The sequence below is a fragment of the Oryctolagus cuniculus genome, chromosome 4 (genome assembly GCF_051225735.1).
Source record: "Oryctolagus cuniculus isolate XC-2025 breed Fujian yellow rabbit chromosome 4, ASM5122573v1, whole genome shotgun sequence".
Classification (NCBI taxonomy): Eukaryota; Metazoa; Chordata; class Mammalia; order Lagomorpha; family Leporidae; genus Oryctolagus; species Oryctolagus cuniculus.
In genome coordinates this window covers 143,234,407-143,254,402 of record NC_142870.1, presented here as the reverse complement: position 1 = coordinate 143,254,402, position 19,996 = coordinate 143,234,407, and the positions used below count along the sequence as shown (strand labels likewise).

The window sequence follows — 19,996 nt, the reverse complement described above, 5'->3', positions numbered from 1 at the left end:
ACATGGGTTTCCCACGTGGGTGGCATGAGCCCAAGTACTTGGACCACCATCTGCTGCCTTCACTGGCATACTAACAGGGAGCTGCATTAGAATCAAGAGCATCCAGGACAGGAACCGGCACACTAATTCAGGATGCAGACGTTCTAAGCAGCAGCTCACCCTGCTGTCCCACAAGGCCTGCCGCAGAACAAAAAGGAATTTTAGAGTGAATTAGAATTGAAAATAGTGATGAATGACCTATTCCACAGAGTACAAACAACCACACATCCTTAGCCACAGTCTCCACATTTCCCTGTTCTCCTCACTTTACCTGTCTCCTCATAAAAAGGATGACACGAGCTTTTCCAGTTCTCTCAGCTTCGCAGTTGAAGTTCAAAATGAGGACAATGAATTCCCATACATTATTTTTAATTATTTACTATTTATTTGAAAGTCAGAGTTACAGAGAGAAAGGAAAAAATAGCGATCTTCTATCCACTGATTCACTCCCCAAGACGGCTGCAACAGCAAGGGCTGGGCCAGGCTGAAGCCAGGAGCTTCATCCAGGTCACCCATGTAGGTGGCAGTGGCTCAAGTACTTGGGCCATCTTCCACTGTTTTTCCCAGGTCATCAGCAGGGAGTTGGATTAGAAATGGAGCACCTGGGACACGAACTGTCACCCAATGGGATGTCTGCATTGCAGGCGGTGGCTACAACACTGGTCCCTGAATTCCTACACATTCTGAAGAAAAGTTCTGGAGACAGCATGCAGGTCTTGATAAGAGGTGACTGTGATCAGTCAATCCAAGAAAACGTTCAAGATTCATGAGAAAGGACTCAGCAAGAAGAGTGACTTTTCAAGAATGTACAGAACTAGCAGGCAGAAAATGCTGTTGTTCCTTCCTCTCCTCAGAGAGCTATAACGAAGAGGTCTTCTGAGAACTTAACTTTTGACATTTATTTATAAGGAGTTTTCATTTTTTAGGAGAGTACATTTCAATATTTTACTTCTACTTTATTTGAACTCATCTTTAAGTATGATTTAGTGGGAAAAAACCATTCATTGCATTTCACTAAATTTTTAATGCTGTTAAATATTATTGTTGTTGCTGTTATTTGAAAGGCAGAGAGAAAGGGAGACAGAGATCTTCCATCCACTGATTCATTCCCTAGATGGCAGTAAAACAGATGGATCTAGGCCGAGCCAAAGCCATCCAGGTCTCCCACATGGGTAGAAGGGTCCATGTACTTGGGCCATCTTCTGCTGCTTTCCTAGGTGCATTATAGGGAGCTGGATCAGAAGTGAGGCAGCCAGCATTCCAACTGGTGCTCTGATATAGGATGCCAGTGTCATATGCAGTAGCACAATTCCAGCTCACTTCACTGAACTGAAAACAGTTCTGCTTCTCCCCCTTACCCCAACAAAGGTAAGGAAAGCAGCAGGGCAACTTCTGAGAGAGTTCATGGAGCTTCAGGGAACCAGTGAACAATCTCCACAACATGAGTAGTGACAAAGTGGAATGCTGTGTGTATTTAGCACTACGCATACATACTTCATAGAGAACTGTTCATAAAAATTCTTCTTTACACCCTTTTGACAGGTAGAGTTAGATAGTGAGAGAGACAGAGAGAAAGGTCTTCCTTCCATTGGTTCACCCCCAAAATGGCCGCCACGGCTGGCGCTGTGCTGATCTGAAGCCAGGAGCCAGGTGCTTCCTCCTGGTCTCCCATGTAGGTGCAGGGGCCCAAGGACTTGGGCCATCCTCTATTGCACTCCTGGGCCACAGCAGAGAGCTGGACTGGAAGAGGAGCAACCAGGACTAGAACCTGGTGCCCATATGGGATGCTGGTGCCACGGGCGGAGGATTAACCAAGTGAGCCACGGCACTGGCCCTCTTCTTTACACTCTTATGCTTTGCTGTGTGACACTGAAGATTCTCCCATCAATAAGTGGAGTCACAGGCCAGCACTGTGGCATAGTGGGTAAAGCCACCACTTATGACACCAACATCCCACATGGGTGCTGGTTAGCATCAAGGCTGCTCCACTTCTGATCCAGCTCCCTGCTAATGTGCCTGGGAAAGCAATGGAAGATGGTCCAAACATTGGGGCACCTGCCACTCATGTGAGAGACCCATATGAAGCTCCTGGCTTGGGCTTGGCCCAGCCCTGGCTACTGCAGCCATCTAGGGAGTGAACCAGTGGATGGAAGATCAATCTCTGTCTACCTCTTTCTTCTGTAAATCTTCCAAATCAGTCTTTTTTTTTAAGTGAAATCTACTTTTCAAAAGATGTATTTATTTACTTGAAAGTCAGGGTTAGAGAGAAAGGAATTTTCCATCTGCTAGTTCACTCCTAAAATGGCCTCAACAGTTGGGGCTGATCCAAGCCAAAGTGGATCCAAAACTCCATCTGGGTCTCCCACGTGGGCAGAAGGGGCCTAAGTACTTGGGCCATATTCTGCTGCCTTCCCAGGAGGACTGGCAGGGAGCTGGATTGGAAGCAGAGCAGTTGGTACTTGAACTAGCACTCATATGGGACTGCAACTTAACAGCTTAACCCACTGTGCCACAACACTGACCCCTGGAGTCTATTTTCTACCCCTTGAATCTGGGCTGGTCTTTGTTCTTCCTTTGGCTCATAGAATACATCAGAAGGAATGTTATGCCAGTTCAGAGACCAGGTCTCAAGAAGCCTTGATCACTTCCCCTCTTCATCAGTGCACTCCTGTTGCCATGTGGCCAAGACCAGGCAGGAACGGTAGATGATGGTGGACACATGGCTCCGTCATCACCGAGCCCATAGCCACCAAACTTCCGGAAGTAGGCACTTAACTGAATTGTATTTCATAGCAGACACATGAGGAAGCCCAGTCAATTAACAAAACTACATAGTTGTCCAAGCACAAAAGTATTAAAAGGTTATTTAAAATTTAAAATTTTAAATTTTAAATTTTAGGATGTGTTTGTTACATAGCAAAAAGGAACTGACAAATACATAAACATAAAGATGGACTAGAGCAAGGAAGAAGAGGAGCCTGCCCCTGTATATTGTGGTAGGGTAAGAATTTACTCTGCGGCCAACTGGACACTTTTGGAAGAGTCACATTAGTGCTCATGAGAAATAACTGCCTGTGACTTGAGGACCTGAGGGGGAGTCACATGAAGTCAGCTGCAGGGGCCTTCATTGTGGCATAGCAGGCAAAGCGGAGATGCTGGCATCCCATATGGGTGCTGGTTTGTGTCCCAGCTGCTCCACTTCCCATCCAGCTCCCTGCTAATGGCTTGGGAAACCAGTGGAAGATGGCCCAAGTATTTGGGCCCCTGCCGTCCACATAAGAGACCTGGAAGAAGCTCCTGGCTCCTGGCTTCAGCCTGGCCCAGCCCTAGATGTTGCAGCCATCTGACGAGAGAACCAGCGGATAGAATATCCATCAGTCTCTGTGTAACTCTTTCGAAAAATAAATATATCTTGGGCCGGCACTATAGTGCAGCAGGTAAACCCACTGCCTGCAGTGCCGGCATCCCATATGAGCACCAGTTCAAGTCCCAGCTGTTCCACTTCCAATCCAGCTCTCTGTTATGGCCTGGAAAAGCAGAAGATGACCCAAGTCCTTGGGCTCCCGCACCATGTAGGAGATCTGGAAGAAACTCCTGGCTCCTGGCTCTGGATCGCTGCAGCTCCAGCCATTGTGGCTCACTGGAGAGTGAACCAACAGATGGAAGACCTCTCTCTCTCTCTGCTTCTCCTCTCTCTGTGTAACTCTGACTTTCAAATAAATAAATAAATCTTTTTTTTAAAAAATAAGGTATCTGAGACAAGACCATATTCTCATAACTTTAAAAAGATAAAAATAAATGTATCTTTAAAAGAGTCAGCTGGACAGTGTATTACCTATAAAATGTATGGTACAATACCAAGGTTCCTAGTGGGTGAAAAGGGAATAACTAAACACACACATATAATACACACTTACAAGCATTCCGTGAAGGGAGAAACAAGAGGCAGATTCAGTTTGCCAAGGGATACCATTGCTAAATTATACCAGCAACAGTTTAAAACAAAAAAATTCTACCCTCTCTCTGTTCTCACCTATTACCTACCCTTTACCACCAATCCTGGAGAAATCAAACGTAGCAGAGGACTAACAGCAAAGGTAAAGAGAACGGATTACAACCCCTTGCCCTACTTCTTATCTGAAGAAGTACAACATCAAACATGAGACAGAAGAGTCATAAGGTAAAAGTTTGCTGCCAGTGCAGACCCTGGGAGGCAGTGGTATGGCTCAAATAACTGGGTTCCTCCCACCCGCACTGCAGATCTGGCTGAATTCTTGGCTCTCAGCTTTGAACCAGTCCCAGACCTGGTAAAGGGCATTTGGGGAATAGACTAGCAAACGGCAGTACACCCATGTACTCTCTCCTCACCCGTATCTCCTCTCTGCCTCTCAAATAATTTTAATTCTATAAGAAAACTTACTTTGATACTGAACACATACAGAATTTTTTCTTGTCATTATAAACTAAACATGGGTAACTATTTACATAGTACTACTTGTGTTAGATATAAGTAATTAGAGATTATTTCAAGTGTAAAGGAGTACACATGTAGGTTATATGCAAACATGAGCACCATTTTATATAAAGGATTTGAGCATCCATAGATTTTGGGGGTGGAATTGTACCAGGATTTCTTACCAACCTATCACTTACTATTCTGCAACTGAAGCCAGGGCTCATTCACTGTCAATACCTGAAAGTATCTTTGGTCAATCAGGGCCTTTTGCCGGTTATCTTTGCTGGGATCATCCTTCTCTGTATCTTCAGTCTTTTTAGGATGGATAAGCTCCTGTAACCTAAAGAGGAGAAAAATCAATACAAAATGTTTCCACAGGTATTACAGTAAACTGACAAGGCAAGTCGATGATCTAGCTACCCTCCTAATAGTCTCACATCATGTTACTTATAAGTGTGCACCCATGTACACAGCCATCACACAGCTTTAAAATTTTCTGAGTCATATTGTTACTGTAAAATAAGACGATCCTCAAAATAGACTACGGATTAGAAGGAATCCCTGAAAACAGAAGGAAAAAACTGAAGAAAGCTCTAACCTCCCTCCCCAACACCCACAGGAACCAGCATAGGGAAGAATGAGTGAAGGATGGAAGCAACTTGCACTCTGAGGCGCTCCAAGCTGAGAGGCCATATGTGCAGGGAGCAAGAAGCATGGGTAAGGCAACTGGTCTGGGCACTGGGGCAGAATCATTAGATGGTCTGGTCTCTCTTCGTACTCCCACCTGTGCGAAAGAATAGACAACAGTGACACCTGGACAGTCAAAGAGGTCCTGGAGTTCCAAGAGACTGCTGTCTCAAGCACTGCTAGAACTCTAAAGAAAGGAATCTCTTTGCCCTGAAACATAACTATGTATGAGTGTAAGTATATCCACCTAATAGCGAGCCTTGCCCTTTTCCAATTCTGTAAAAACAGGCTTGGTAAACAATTCCCTTTCCTCCCTCTTCCATATCTTTGAAAACAGATTTATATCAAACCTGTTTCAGATTAACCCTTTTCAATTTGAGTATGCCATCCACTTCTTGCTGGGACTCCAACCCATTCAACTGATTCCACAATTCATTAAAGAGCTCTGATGAGCTGTTAGCAAAATAAAATGGCAAATGTCTGTCATGTTGCTTGCCTGCTGAAGAATAACCAATGGCTTCCCACTGCTTTGTGAACTAAATGTAATCTCCTTGGGCTAGCATCCAAGCTGTTAGTCCTAACCCAATGTGTGTGTGTGTGTGTTTTGAGTGGCAGAGATATAGAACTATAGACAAAGAACTTCAATGTGCTAGTCCATTCCCCAAATACCTGTAAAGGCTGGCAGCTAGGAGCACAATCCAGGTCTCCCATGTGCGTGGAAGAAAGCCAATTAATTGAGCCAGCACTGTTGCTTCCCAGGGTCTACACTGGTGGGAACCTGGAGTCCCCCTGACTTCTGTGATCATGACATATAATTACTTCTTCCAGTGACATGCATTTCCTTTGATTTTCACTCAGTTGCTATTCTCTGCTCCCTGGTGAATATGTCCCAAATCAAGCAGAATTAGCTCTAAGTAAACAACCTCCTTCCTCTAGTAGGTGCCAAGATCTCACAATTCATTTACTCTTGACTTCCCAGCAATTTACCTCACTCACATACTTTGCAGTTCTGTCAAAAGGCAGTGCCATGAATGTAAGAGGGGTTTTCAAAAAGTTTATGGAAAATATTATGAAAACATGGGATTTCAAGAAGTTTTGCACTAAAATAAACTTATCTTTTAATTCGATTTCTCCATGAACTTTTTGAAGTACTCTCATAATCTAGAATATATAAGGCCATAGAAAAGCTAATATTGGTCTCCATGAGGGAGTACAAGTAAACAGATTTATTTGAACTTAAACATCAGTTAACTTTTTACTCAGATGAAACCATTCAATTTATCAATGAATTGTCTGTTAATCTGGTTAATACTATACTATGGATACAAACCATTTTGGCTGCCTGTGCATTAACCTAGTTCTATAATTGGATAAATGATTACAGTCTCTGGAAAATGAAATCTGATTCTCATAACCAGATGAATAGATATCCTGAATAAGTAAAATTTATTGGAAATTGGATGGTGATAACTAATATCTGAGAGATTTCTCTATGCAGGAACTCTAAGCACTTTACTTGTACTTGAACTGTTCAACAATGCATTGGTTAGGGGCCCTGATCCCCACACAGCTGAAAGTCAGCATATACTTTTGACTCCCCAAAACTTTACCGATAGCCTACTGCTGACCAGAAGGCTCACCAATAACATAAAGCCAATTAACACATATTTGTAGATGTATTATTTTACAGTGAAAATATGCAAGAAAGAACCACCAGAGATCCCTCTTTACTACAGTGTGTCATTTACTGAGATGACCTGCTCACGTGCAGATGGTTAGGTCACAAGCCTGTACTTGCAATGCCAGAGTTCACTGCAGCAGCAATGGGAGGTGGCTAGGGAATTATGGTAGTACAGCATGAAGTACAGTAATTTTGTGAATTATGATTTGTTTTTATGCCTGCATTTCTTCAGACTGTCAATGGTGAAAGACAATTTGTGTGGTCTTCTGTTCATGTGTAAGTTTTGATAAATTTTAATTTTATATAATAGATGTGTATATATTTCATGGTAGAAGATGATAGAATATTACCTATGTATGTTATGGATTCATGACATATTTAACTTTACTAATGTTTAATATTTCTAGGTTATGAGGTTCATCTGCATGTTTTCAAACTGTTGCAAATCTCCCTAAAACAAAAGCTGCTTAAGTGAATCCCCATAGTTCAAGATCAATTGTATTAATTTAATCCCATTGTTTTTTTAAATTCACAGAAGGGTTAGTAAGAACTGGGGACTCAAGGCAAACTGACCTTTGGTTCACCAGAGTAAACATGTGCCACAACACAATACTCTTGAAAAACTCCGTATTTTACAAAATCATGAGTGAAAATAACAGGGCTCAAGAGAAAAGCAGTGTTAGAAACCAAACTACTTAAAGCTGATGTAACTTTGGAACCACAGAACTAACAAAAATGATAATTGGTACCTTAGGAGGTGAGTGAGATAGAGCAAGCATGCGGGAGCTTTCCTCGGGGGATATTACAAATGCACAGAGAACAAAATGTCGGCTTGAGGATGCCCAGACAACAAAGCCTGAAGTGGAGCCCTGGACCAAGAGAAGCTGAGGTTAAAATCGGCAAGAGAGGAAGTATAACTTGCCTACAGGCTAGAGTCAGGGAGGAGGCCTAGGGTCCAGCTACTCATTTTAAATTTTCTGAAAGCAGAGCCGAAAAGCCATTTGTCTACAGCAAACCTTTTCCTGTTCCTGAAGACTAACACTTCTACTGCTATTCCAGTGTCTAGTGTCTAAGAGAAAAAACAGACAATGCAACTTTGTTGTATCGCTAACCACTCCCTCGGTTTCATTTGCATATGGCTTCAGTATTTTAGAAATCTGTGTTGTAGCAGACCAGGACACACTCAAGAAATATGCCAGAGTTGTTTTACAGTCTATGAAGCAGGTGCACATGACTGAAGTGCATAAAAATCCCCTAAGAGTGGCTAAGGGGCACCTTGCATGCTTAGCAGAGAATCACTCCATATAGCCAGCAGCAGCAGTTGTGTTTCTGAGGATTCTGAAAACCAAAACACTGTACCTCCAATTTAAAGGAGGCTGTGTTACCTCCTGTTCTGTATAGCCACCTCCATAAGAGAAGTCTCCATGTACGGACACTTTACAGCTTTTAACTGCATGCTGTTGACGTCTTTCCATGATCTCATATGGGGCTATCTAGTGGAGAGAGATCCATGGTAGAGATGAGGATCAAAATGAAAAGTGGAATACTTTTTTTTTTTTTTAATTATGGGGTTAGAGTTTGGTCTACTTGTTAAATATGCTGGTTGGAACACCTGGGTTCAAGTTCCAGTTTCCTGCTGATGCAGGCCCTGGGAGGTAGTTGGTGAAGGCTCTAATAGTTGGGTCCCTGCCACCCATGTAAGAGACAGATTGAGTGCCCAGCTCCTGCCTGGCCCTGCCCTAGCTGTTGTGGGCATTTGGGGTATGAACCAGCAAATGGAAGCTCTGTCTCTCTCTCAATAAATAAACATTATGCTATATTAGATATACTGAAGCAAAACAAAGGTGTGTAAGTGTGAACCTCTCAAAGTTATATTATTGAGACCTTTTCCATACATTCCTAGGATTTTTAAGATGGTTAGTAATGAAAAAGGTAGTTTATTTCAACCTAGCATCACTTGCAAACCCTGAAGGCAACTGCTGCTCTAGGTGAGGTGTTCCGCTGCAGCTCCAAACGCTGCGTACTATCTTTCAGACTCAGCCATAGGCAAACAGAAGGGCTTGGCCTGGTAGGCCTCATGAGGGAAAGTTGCCCTTCCCACACTGAACATGGTGCACAGCCTAAGCATTGCAATCTCTAGGAGTTTTGTCAGGGACTAAACCCCCACAAGACTGGCCTTGCTCACGTTTTGTGTTCCTTGCTCAGTAATGTATATTCAGGGCCCCCTTACAAGGTGGTAGGGGAAAGGGGAGTGGAGGCATTTTTCAAGGGTCTCTGGCCAAGATTTCCTTATTTATTGGTGGGGGAACTAAAATAATTTTCTCTACTCTGACAGTACTTTCCCACTCCTTCCTCCTATAAAACAGGAGGCTTTTGTATAGGGCCCTTAGGCCGTGAGATGGTTGTACCCAGCCTTTCTGGGTGCATGTCAGCAGCTGGCCCTCATCTAGTATCATTCGACAGGGAAAATGGAACACTGGCTCCTGGTTTCAGCCTGGCTCAACCCTGGTGGTTGCAGCCACTTGGAATGAACCAGCGGATGGAAGACTCCCCCGCCCCTACCACGCTCTGCCTGTCTCCCTCCCTCTCTGTAGGTGACTTTGAAATAAATAAATCTTCAAGAAGTAATAACAATGATAAGTCACCCTAAAGACCACAGTCTAAAAGAACAAATACCTAGTCCATTCTCACTACACATGGCAACTAGGTTTTTAGTCTCCATGTACGGTGAACTAGTGAACAGTGAAATTCAGGGTCAGCTTCCTGCAAGCCTCTAAGCCAAATTTTCCTTAACTGATCAACATATAACCTTACTCTGGGTATGTGTTTTAAAATACACTGCTGATTCATTAACACTGAGCTCATGGCCTGCAGCACTCTAACTCACACCTGAACAAGGCTATCTAACACATTTTTCCCCATAAGGTACATGGCAGTCTTTGTGCATGCAGGAACACTAGACAGCGTCCCAGGATTATACCTGAGGATCATTTCAGAGAAGTTACTGACAAAAAGCATAAAAATGCAAAACAAATAGCCCTGGAGATTATGGAAGAGATATTTGTTTACAGTACAAGAGCACAAATAAGGGAGCAAAGTGTAAATAATATTGTTCAACAGTTGAGAATGTGTTGGGTGACTCCAATTTTTGAGTATGTCCGTTAAATAGACATGAGTATTGATTCCAGGATCAGTAATAAATTTTAGCAGGTAGGAAAATTCACAAATAAACAATCTGACTAATGAGGGCTGGCCATGTATCTTTATGAGTGTGTTAAGTACATACATGTATATGTTTGTATCTTTAACATACTTGCTCTGGAGTCATTGTATTTCATTCTCACCTGACTTTTTATCTACCCACATCCTCCTCCTCTCAGGTGCTTCTCTCCCAGTTTCATCTCAGTTAATGGCACCAACAACTACTTAATTATCTAGGTCTAAACTCAGAAGATGCTTGATTCTTCTTTCCCCTTAACTTTTTTTTTTTTTTTGACAGGCAGAGTTAGACAGTGAGAGAGAGACACACAGAGAGAAAGATCTTCCTTCTGTTGGTTCACCCCCCAAATGGCCGCCATGGCCGGTGCGCTGCACCAATCCGAAGCCAGGAGCCAGGTGCTTCCTCCTGGTCTTCCATGTGGGTGCAGGGCCCAAGGACCTGGACCATCCTCCACTGCCTTCCCAGGCCACAGCAGAGAGCTGGCTGGAAGAGGAGAAACCGGGACAGACCCGGGGCCCCAACCAGGACTAGAACCTGGTGTGCTGGCGCCGCAGGTGGAGGATTAGCTTAGTGAGCCACGGTGCCGGCCTCCCCTTAACTCTCTATGTCCAATCCATCACAAAGTCCTATCTGATTTACAAACTCCAACCTACCCCAATTCTAAAACCTCCAACACTGCCACCTTTGTGTTACCACTACCTCAACCAAACTCATATGATATTCTCCCACTATTTTATGTACAATATTTATATTGAAAATGTCATTTTTTTTTTTATTTTTTTTTATTTTTGACAGGCAGAGTGGACAGTGAGAGAGAGACAGAGAGAGAAAGGTCTTCCTTTGCCGTTGGTTCACCCTCCAATGGCCGCCGCTGCAGCCGGCGCACCGCGCTGATCCGATGGCAGGAGCCAGGATCCAGGTGCTTTTCCTGGTCTCCCATGGGGTGCAGGGCCCAAGCACCTGGGCCATCCTCCACTGCACTCCCTGGCCATAGCAGAGAGCTGGCCTGGAAGAGGGGCAACCGGGACAGAATCCGGTGCCCCGACCGGGACTAGAACCCGGTGTGCCGGCGCCGCAAGGTGGAGGAATAGCCTATTGAGCCACGGCGCCGGCTCGAAAATGTCATTTATTTTTTTCAATATTCTTCCTTCACATTATCTCTATGAGAGGAGGGACCTTTTATATTTGGTTTTACCACTGAAACTCTACTGCCTAGAATACCAGATAGTAGGAATTACTATAGGTAACCAAAATATCAAAGAGTAGTAGAAAGGGAATTATCAGTCAACGAATGAATGAATCCTTTCTAAACTCTCCACTTCTTAGTTTTCCTTCATCTTCACTTAATGCAATCTGTAATCCCTAGATACCTATAATACTTGCCTTTCACCCTAATTAGTATTGGAATAGGAAGGGGAAAAGTTGTCAACGAAAATGGAATCAACATATGTTAATACAACTGACTTAGAACACATTAATTCATAGTTCAAAATTTTATAACTTTTTTTTTGACAGGCAGAGTTAGACAGTGAGAGAGAGACACACAGAGAGAAAGGTCCTCCTTCCGTTGGTTCACTCCCGAAATGGCCGCTATGGCCAGTTGTGCTGCGCCGATCCGAAGCCAGGAGCCAGGTGCCTCCTCTTGGTCTCCCATGCAGGTGTAGGGGCCCAAGCACCTGTGCCATCCTCCACTGGCTTCCCAGGCCACAGCAGAGAGCTGGACTGGAAGAGGAGCAACCGGGACAGAATCCGGCACCCCAACTGGGACCAGAACCCGGGGTGCTGGCACCGCAGGTGAAGGATTAGCCAAGTGAGCCGTGGTGCCGGCCAATTCTTAAAATCTTTCATCCCAATGCTCCCCAAACTACTTTATCAAATCCCATTCCCTTGAATCAGAGAGTACCCAAAGATAATTGTAAAAAATACCATCACTGTTTGAGACCGACTTTTTGAAACATCTCTGAGCACTTGCTTTTCAAGGCCAGGAACAGTACAAGTGGTAGACATGAATGGCTCACTGCATTGCATCCGGTACTTTTACTTTTTAAGTGTAATGAGGCTCATTTTATAGTTTTCATATCATAACTACCAAAAGCAAAAAACTCCTAAAATACTAAAATCAAAAATCTATGGCTTGTCACATCTAATTTCATTGAGTCTCTTACAATTTTCCCATTACTTCCAAAGACAATTTTCTATTTAAAATCTGTCTTTGGGGCTGGTGCTGTGGCGTAGCAGGTAGAGCCACTGCCTGTGACATCACCATCCCATATGGGTGTCAGTTCAAGTACCGGCTGTTTCACTTCAAATCTGGCTTCCTGCTAATGTGCCCTGGAAGGCAGCTAAAGATTGCCCAAGTGCTTGCATCCCTGCACGCAAATGGAGACCTGGAAGAGGCTCCTGGCTCCAGCCATTTGGGGAATGAAACAGTGGATGGAAAACACCCCCACCACCACCACCACTTTGCCTTTCAAATTAATAAAATATTATCTTTTTAAAAAAGCAAACAAAATCTTTGCTCTTCATTACATTAGGCAGTTACCCCATTCTTGTTGCCACTTAAGTCACTATAAAGCCAAATCCAACACTGGAAATTGCTTTTAACCTATGGAACCCAAAACAACCTCTTTTCAAGGTCTTGTTCCCCCTCATCCTGGTAATTCTAAACCAAGGCCACAATAATGTGGCATGAGATAAGCTGACACATAAAAAAAAATAACAAAATGCAACATCCTAACAATTGGTAAAATATAATTACTTGATGTTTTTCTTAAGGGCTTTTTCCAGTTTCTTCACTTGTTGTTTATATAGTTGTAATTCTTGCTGTGTGGGCCTGTAAAAAACAAGTCATGTTGAAAGGTATTAAATTTATTGAATAAAATTATAAAAGTAAGAGGATACCCTGTTACTTGTCATAAATAAGCTTAAAATTCTGAAAAAGGGCCGGCGCCACGGCTCACTTGGCTAATCCTCCGCCTAGGGCACCGGCACACTGGGTTCTAGTCCCGTTCAGGGTGCCAGATTCTGTCCCGGTTGCTTCTCTTCCAGTCCAGGTCTCTGCTGTGGCCTGAGAAGGCAGTGCAGGATGGCCCAAGTGCTTGGGCCCTGTACCCCATGGGAGACCAGGAGAAGCACCTGGCTCCTGGCTTCGGATCAGTGTGGTGCGCCGGCTGCAGCGGCCATTGGGGGGTGAACCAACGGAAAAGGAAGACCTTTCTCTGTCTCTCTCACTGTCCACTCTGCCCATCAAAAAAAAAAAAAATCTGAAAAAGGATAAGTCTTTAAAAAAATGAGGGTGGAGCTGGTGTTGTGGTATAACTGCCACTGCCTACAAGGCTGGCATCCCATATGGGTGCCAATTTGAGTCCCAGCTGCTCCATTCCCATCCAGTTCCCTGCTAATGCACCCAGGAAAGCAGCGGCAGGTGGCCCAAGTACTTGGGCCCCTGCACCAATGTGGGAGACCTGGATCAAGCTCCTGGCTTTGGCCTGGCCCAGCCCAGGACATTGTGGCCACTTGGGAAGTGGACCAGTGGATGGAAAATCTGTCTCTCCCTCTCTGTAACTTCAAAAATAAATTTTTTGTTAAAAATTTGAAAAGGGGCCAGTGTTGTGAAACAATGGATTCAGCAGCCACTTAAATACCAGCATCCCATATGGGCACTGGTTTAAGTCTCAGCTGTTTCACTTACAGTCCAGCTCCCTGCTAATGGCCTGGGAAAGCAGCAGAAGATGGCTCAGGCGCTTGGGCCCCTGCACCCACGTGGGAGACCTGGATGGAGTTCCAGGCTCCTGGCTTCAGCCTGGCCCAGCCGTGGTCATTGCAGCCATTTGGGGAGTGAATCAGCAGATGGAAGATCTCCCCCTCACTCTGCCTTTCAAATAAAACATAAATCTTTTAAAAAAATATTGCTGAAAACACATCATGATTGCTAATAAGGTATTTACTGGCCATTGGATTTCTGTGCAATTCCTTATTCAAAACCTTTTATTTGGCATGGGTGCTGTGATACAGTGGGTTAAGTCGCCACTTGGAACGCCCACATCCCAATATACATCGGAGTCCTGGCTTCTCCATACTTCTTATTCAGCTTTCTGCTAATACACCTTGGAGACAACGGATGATGCCTAAACACTTGGGTTCCTGCCACCTACGTGGACTACTGAGTTCTGGTTCCTAACTTCAGCCAGGCCTAGCCCCAGCTGTTGTGGGCATTTAGGGAGTGAACCAGCAGATGTAACATATCCCTCAGTCTCTACCTCTCTGTCACTCTTTTCAAATAATAATCTTTAAAAATCCTTTTACTATTTTTATTATTTTTATAGTGAAATACTTGAAATATACAGCTAAGAATAGAGAATAGTATTACAAATACTATAACAAATCTAAGTTTACCAAGTTTGAATGTTAACAGATTTGTTTTAAATCTTTAAAACATACCACACTTAAAGATATCCTATATCTCTCATTAAATGTCATTCCTGTCCTTCACATACCATCACTAACTACTGTCCTGAACTCCTTGTTCCTTATTTTCAAGCATGATTTTTACTACATTATAACCACAAATGTATGTATTATTGTATAGCAGATTTTCAAGCTTTATATAAATGGTTTATGCTATAGATATCAGGCCCCTCTCCATTAAAGTATAAGCAATGTGAGACCAGGAATTTGTTTTGGTCATTTTTTTTTTTTTTTTGACAGAGTTAGTGAGAGACAGAGCAAAGTCATCCTTTTCCATTGGTTCACCCCACAAATGGCTGCTATAGCCGGCACACTGCACCGATCTGAAGCCAGGAGCCAGGTGCTTCCTCCTGGTCTCCCATGTGGGTGCAGGGCCCAAGCACTTGGGCCAGCTTCCACTGCCCTCCTGGGCCACAGCAGAGAGCTAGACTGGAAGAGGAGCAACCGGGACAGAATCTGGCACCCCAACTGGGACTAGAACCTGGGGTGGCAGTGCCGCAGGCAGAGGATTAGCCATGTGAACCACGGCGCCGGCCTTGGTCATTGTTTTATCCCAGACCTTGGGACAGACTAACTTAAAATAGGCATTCAACAAGTGTTTGTTGAATGCAAGAAATCTTCACAATATTCATTTTATATCATTGACTTATCAGCATGGAGATGTCACCTCTTTGTAGCTACGATACCTTTCTCTTGTGTGCCATTACAAACTGTTCACTTTTCTTTTCATTCCCACCACCCAGGAATAAGAAAAAAATAACAAGACATCCTAAAATAATTTTAGAATGAGAGGCATGTTGGTATAGGACTGAATCTTACAGTAAAAATGCGTTGTACCTTTCAAAATCACTAAGATTAAATTGCAAATGTTTTCACCATAAAAAATAAGATTTTTGAAGTGTTTAATATGCTAATTATACCACATTGTATTCATAAATCACACATCACTTTGTACTCCATAAATATCAGAGTACTTTAAAAAGCTCATAGAGAAAAAACTATAAAAGCAAGGTTTATTTTGGTGCAAAAAATGAAATTCTTGTGTTTTTCATGACTTTTTGAAGATCCTACAGATTCCACTATAATTTGCCTGTCTATAATTACAAATTCTCTTTAAATTATGCTGGAAGGCAAATAGTGGTAAATTTAACATGGCACCATTCACATATAAAATGCAGGAAATACTAACTCATAAATAAAGACAGAAAGCAGATAAATAGTAGCCTGAGGCAAAACATGAGGAAGGAATTACAAAAGAGAAAATAAAGTCTTCAAGGTAATTATCTTGATTGTAATTACTTCATATATCAAAATTTTAAGTATGTGCAATCATCATACATATCTCAATAAATCTATGTTTACAAGAAAAATACTCAAAGTGCTGATCCTGGTTGATTTTTCAATGTGGATTTCTGTCTTTCATTTTCCTTGCCTACCTATGTCCTGTCATCATTTATCATGAGACACTATTGACTAAAATGAGTCTAAGAGTTAATCTAGTTTTAGATTAAAGGGGCTAGAATGGTTCAGTACATGTTCCAAATTAGAGTTAAGTGTTTAATTTCAAAGGATAAAGAAAAATTACTTATGTTCCTCTTACCTGGATTCCAGATCTTTCTGGAGGTTTAGCTTTTCACTTAAAAGGGCATCAATCTTTGATTTTGATTCCTTGAGTTGATTCTGTAAGGACTAACACATTTTATAGAAAAATAATGAACATTTCTAGATTATTTTACTTTACAAAAGTATGTGTCAGCTTCATAGCCCCTTACCATTAGAAGGCCTTTATAAGTTGGTGAGGCGTTCAGGCTTCTGTATTCTTTCTCTTCTTCTGATCGACTTTCATCAACTTTATATTGCCTATAGAAATATACATGTAGTGTCCTTCTTATGAAAAACATACATTTGCGGAGAAAGAAAATCAGGTAACCAAAACTAAACCAATCTAATAAGTGTCAACGGCCTAAACCTGAATAAAATTAATCTAAGCTTTGGCTTGGCACAGCTTCGACCACTACACCCATTTGGGCAGTGAACTAGTGAATAGAAGATAGATTCATTCTCTCTCTGCCTCTGCCTCTCTTTCACATAAAATTTTAAAAAAAGCGATTCCTCTCCCCTATGTCTTTCATTTCTCATTCCCAGATTTTCGCTACAAAATCATGACAGCTAAATTCAATACCATCACCATAATGACCTTCAGTCGCAGAAGCCTAACTTGCAAAGCTCCAGAAACATCTCACATGCTAGTTCATACAAAGAAATCTATGCTTCATTTCTGACATCTTCATCTCATATAAATCTACACAGTAATTAGGATGCACTTGGTAGGCAGATTCTATGTACTCTGTGGACATACTCAGTAACTATACTGTGTCTAGATAACATCAGTGGAACAAGTTACAATACTTCAACAAAATAACAAGAAATACTATTTCCACTGTGACTAATACTTTGGTGATTGTTAAATATATATATATATATATATATATATTTTTTTTTTTTTTTGACAGGCAGAGTGGACAGTGAGAGAGAGAGAGAGACAGAGAGATAGGTCTTCCTTTTCCACTGGTTCACCCCCCAATGGCCACTGCAGCTGGTGCACCACGCTGATCTGAAGCCAGGAGCCAGGTGCTTCTCCTGGTCTCCCATGCGGGTGCAGGGCCCAAGCATTTGGGCCATCCTCCACTGCACTCCCGGGCCACAGCAGAGAGCTGGACTGGAAGAGGGGCAACCAGGACAGAATCCGGCGCCTGACTGGGACTAGAACCTAGTGTGCCGGCGCCGCAGGCGGGGGATTAGCCTATTGAGCCATGGCGCTGGCCTAAATATATATATTTTTTAAACAATTATAATACATTTTAATTTAAATGGCAAAATATAATCTTCAAGACCTTTATAAAGAAGGTCATACGGAAAATTAAGATTTTCTTATTATACTTAAAATTTCAGAAGGTTATTGAAAATTTTGGGGATGATTTATTACTAGAAAGTAACTTCAAAAACTGTAACACAGGACTGGGACAGACATCTGGTACAACAGTTAAAACACTGCACGGGATGCCCACATCCCATATCAGGATACATAAGTTCCAGTCTCAGCTCCTCTGCCTCCAACCCAGCTTTCTGTTAACAGGAACTCTGGAGTAGCAGATGATGGCTCAAATACCTGGGTGTCTGTCCATCTAGGAGACCCAGGTTAAGTTCTCAGCTTTTGGCTTCAGCTTGGAACAGCTGCAGCTGTTGTAGACATTTTTGGAAATAAACTAGCAGATCAAAGACATCTTTCTCTTTCAAATAAATAATTTTTTAAATTAAAAGTTATTCATACCTTTGTGTATAGATTTTTCTAATTTTAGATTCATAATAATCAATTAGGCAAAGCAACCTACAAAACAGAAGATATAATGAATTATTTTCAAAATGTATTATACCATCTACTATTCTCTCTACATAATTTAAAATTACAGGGGTAAAAGTAAATATAACTTATCTAGCAGGCTTTACAAATTTTAAGTTCCTCTTGCAAGAAGTAAATATTATACTGTCATATTTGTTATACATTATACTCAACATTTTAAGTGTGTATTCTACTTGTCCTAATAATTGTATCTCTAGTGATCTCCCATAAAAATATTTGTCCAGGCCGGCGCCGTGGCTCAATAGGCTAATCCTCCACCCAGCGGCGCCGGCACACCAGGTTCTAGTCCCGGTCGGGGCGCCGGATTCTGTCCTGGTTGCCCCTCTTCCAGGCCAGCTCTCTGCTGTGGCCAGGGAGTGCAGTGGAGGATGGCCCAAGTACTTGGGCCCTGCACCCCATGGGAGACCAGGATAAGTACCTGGCTCCTGCCATCGGATCAGCGCGGTGCGCAGCCGCGGTGCGCAGCCGCAGTGCGCCGGCTGCGGCGGCCATTGGAGGGTGAACCAACGGCAAAAGGAAGACCTTTCTCTCTGTCTCTCTCTCTCACTGTCCACTCTGCCTGTCAAAAAAAAAGAAAAATTTGTCCAAGGATGCAATATGAACAGAGCTGTTCACTGCACCATTCACTAACTACTCTTCAAAACACATCCATACTAAGGAAAAATGCATATTACAAGAAATACTGTAAATTTGCACACAATAAGGACTGAGAGAAAATTAATGTTGTATAACCTAATGTATATTACCTAAAAAATAAAAATTATATGTGAACATATATGTACTGAAACAGGACTCCATAGGTTCTTAACCAGGGGGAAATATTGTAAGCTCGGGGCCACGTGGTGGGACAGTGCTGGTTCTCACACTGCCTACACCGGGGAGGGGGTGGAATGCTAAGTTTGTCAGTGAACAGGATATCACTACACAGTGAAGAACCTTCCCACCCAGCATGTCCACTCCAGCTGAGAGACACCAGGACAGGCACACAATCACAATCCTGACATTCTCTGGGATGCGGGAATTAGCAGGGGCAGGCAGGTCTGTGACATTTTACTTCATACTCTTTAATATTGCTTGAGGTTTTATAAGGATGTTTTACTTTTGTAATTAAAAAAAAAAAAACACTTTCATACTTTTTTAAAGGGATAATTTATGTGGTTTCCTTTCCCTTTTCCAGACCCAATTCAGCTAACTAAGCTCTTAATATCACAATTTTCTGGATTACTCTCTCCTTGCCCCATCTAAACATATATCGATTTGCACACCATCCTGAAAAGACACTTTAATCTTATTTATTCCCTACACAAACCTTCTCACCGCACACTTCCCCCTTATGCTTCCATTCCATTTCCAATCTCATCATTCTTGGCAAATTTTATTCACTCTGAGTAAATGTTACCAGCTACCTCTCAACTTTTTTTCCTTTTTAAAATTTATTTGAAAGGCAAAGTTAGAGAAAAAGACCTTCCATCTGCTGGTTCACTCCCCAAATGGCAGCAATAACCAGGGCAGTTCCAGGCTGAAGCCAGGAGCCATGAACTTCTTCCAGGTTGCCCATGTGGATGCAGGGGCCTAAGGACTTGGGCCATGCTTAGCTGCTTCCCCAAGTGTATAAGTAGGGAGCTGGAGAGAAGTGGAGCAGCCAGGACTCGAGCCAGTATCTATATGGGGTGCTGATGCTGCAGGTTGTGGCTTAACACACTGTGCCACAGCACTGGCCCCATACCACTAATAAACTTTTAGGGCAGACTTATCTATCAACTGAATATTCTGAGCAGTTAAGATAGCAGGAAAGTAAACAAGTAAACTGATGAGCAGCATTTAACAATTTGGACCACCTGCTCCTTGAAACACACTTGGATCTTGGCTATCATGATACTCAAACACTCAAACAACTCTTCTTTCCCTCTAGGAAATTTGGAGGTCCTCTGGAGTTGGCCCTTCCAACCTGACATCTCTACAAAACTGACTCAGGGGGCCAAAGCACATGACCATTTATGAATTCATTATCTTCCTTCCCCATTA

The 19,996-nt window shown here is 42.6% G+C and overlaps 1 protein-coding gene across 13 annotated transcripts in view; it reads right to left on the bottom strand.

Moving 5' to 3' along the window:
• Positions 1–19,996, bottom strand: part of CEP70 (centrosomal protein 70) — a 61,342-nt gene that overhangs the window by 12,060 nt on the left and 29,286 nt on the right. For 9 of the 13 annotated variants that reach the window (XR_011388194.1, XM_070072763.1, XM_089332189.1 and 6 more), the window contains 5 exons: positions 17,882–17,938; positions 16,323–16,410; positions 16,151–16,239; positions 12,842–12,916; positions 4,733–4,835 (listed from right to left, as the gene is read on the bottom strand). Coding sequence is in view for 9 of the 13 variants with exons in the window: in XM_070072763.1 (XP_069928864.1) it covers positions 4,733–4,835; positions 12,842–12,916; positions 16,151–16,239; positions 16,323–16,410; positions 17,882–17,938 (412 nt within the window). In the remaining 4 variants the exon portion in view is untranslated. Of the gene's footprint in view, positions 1–4,692; positions 4,836–7,612; positions 7,733–12,841; positions 12,917–16,150; positions 16,240–16,322; positions 16,411–17,881; positions 17,939–19,996 lie in introns of all 13 variants that reach the window. The other 4 variants (XR_016233266.1, XR_016233267.1, XR_016233265.1 and 1 more) reach the window with 2 other exon arrangements.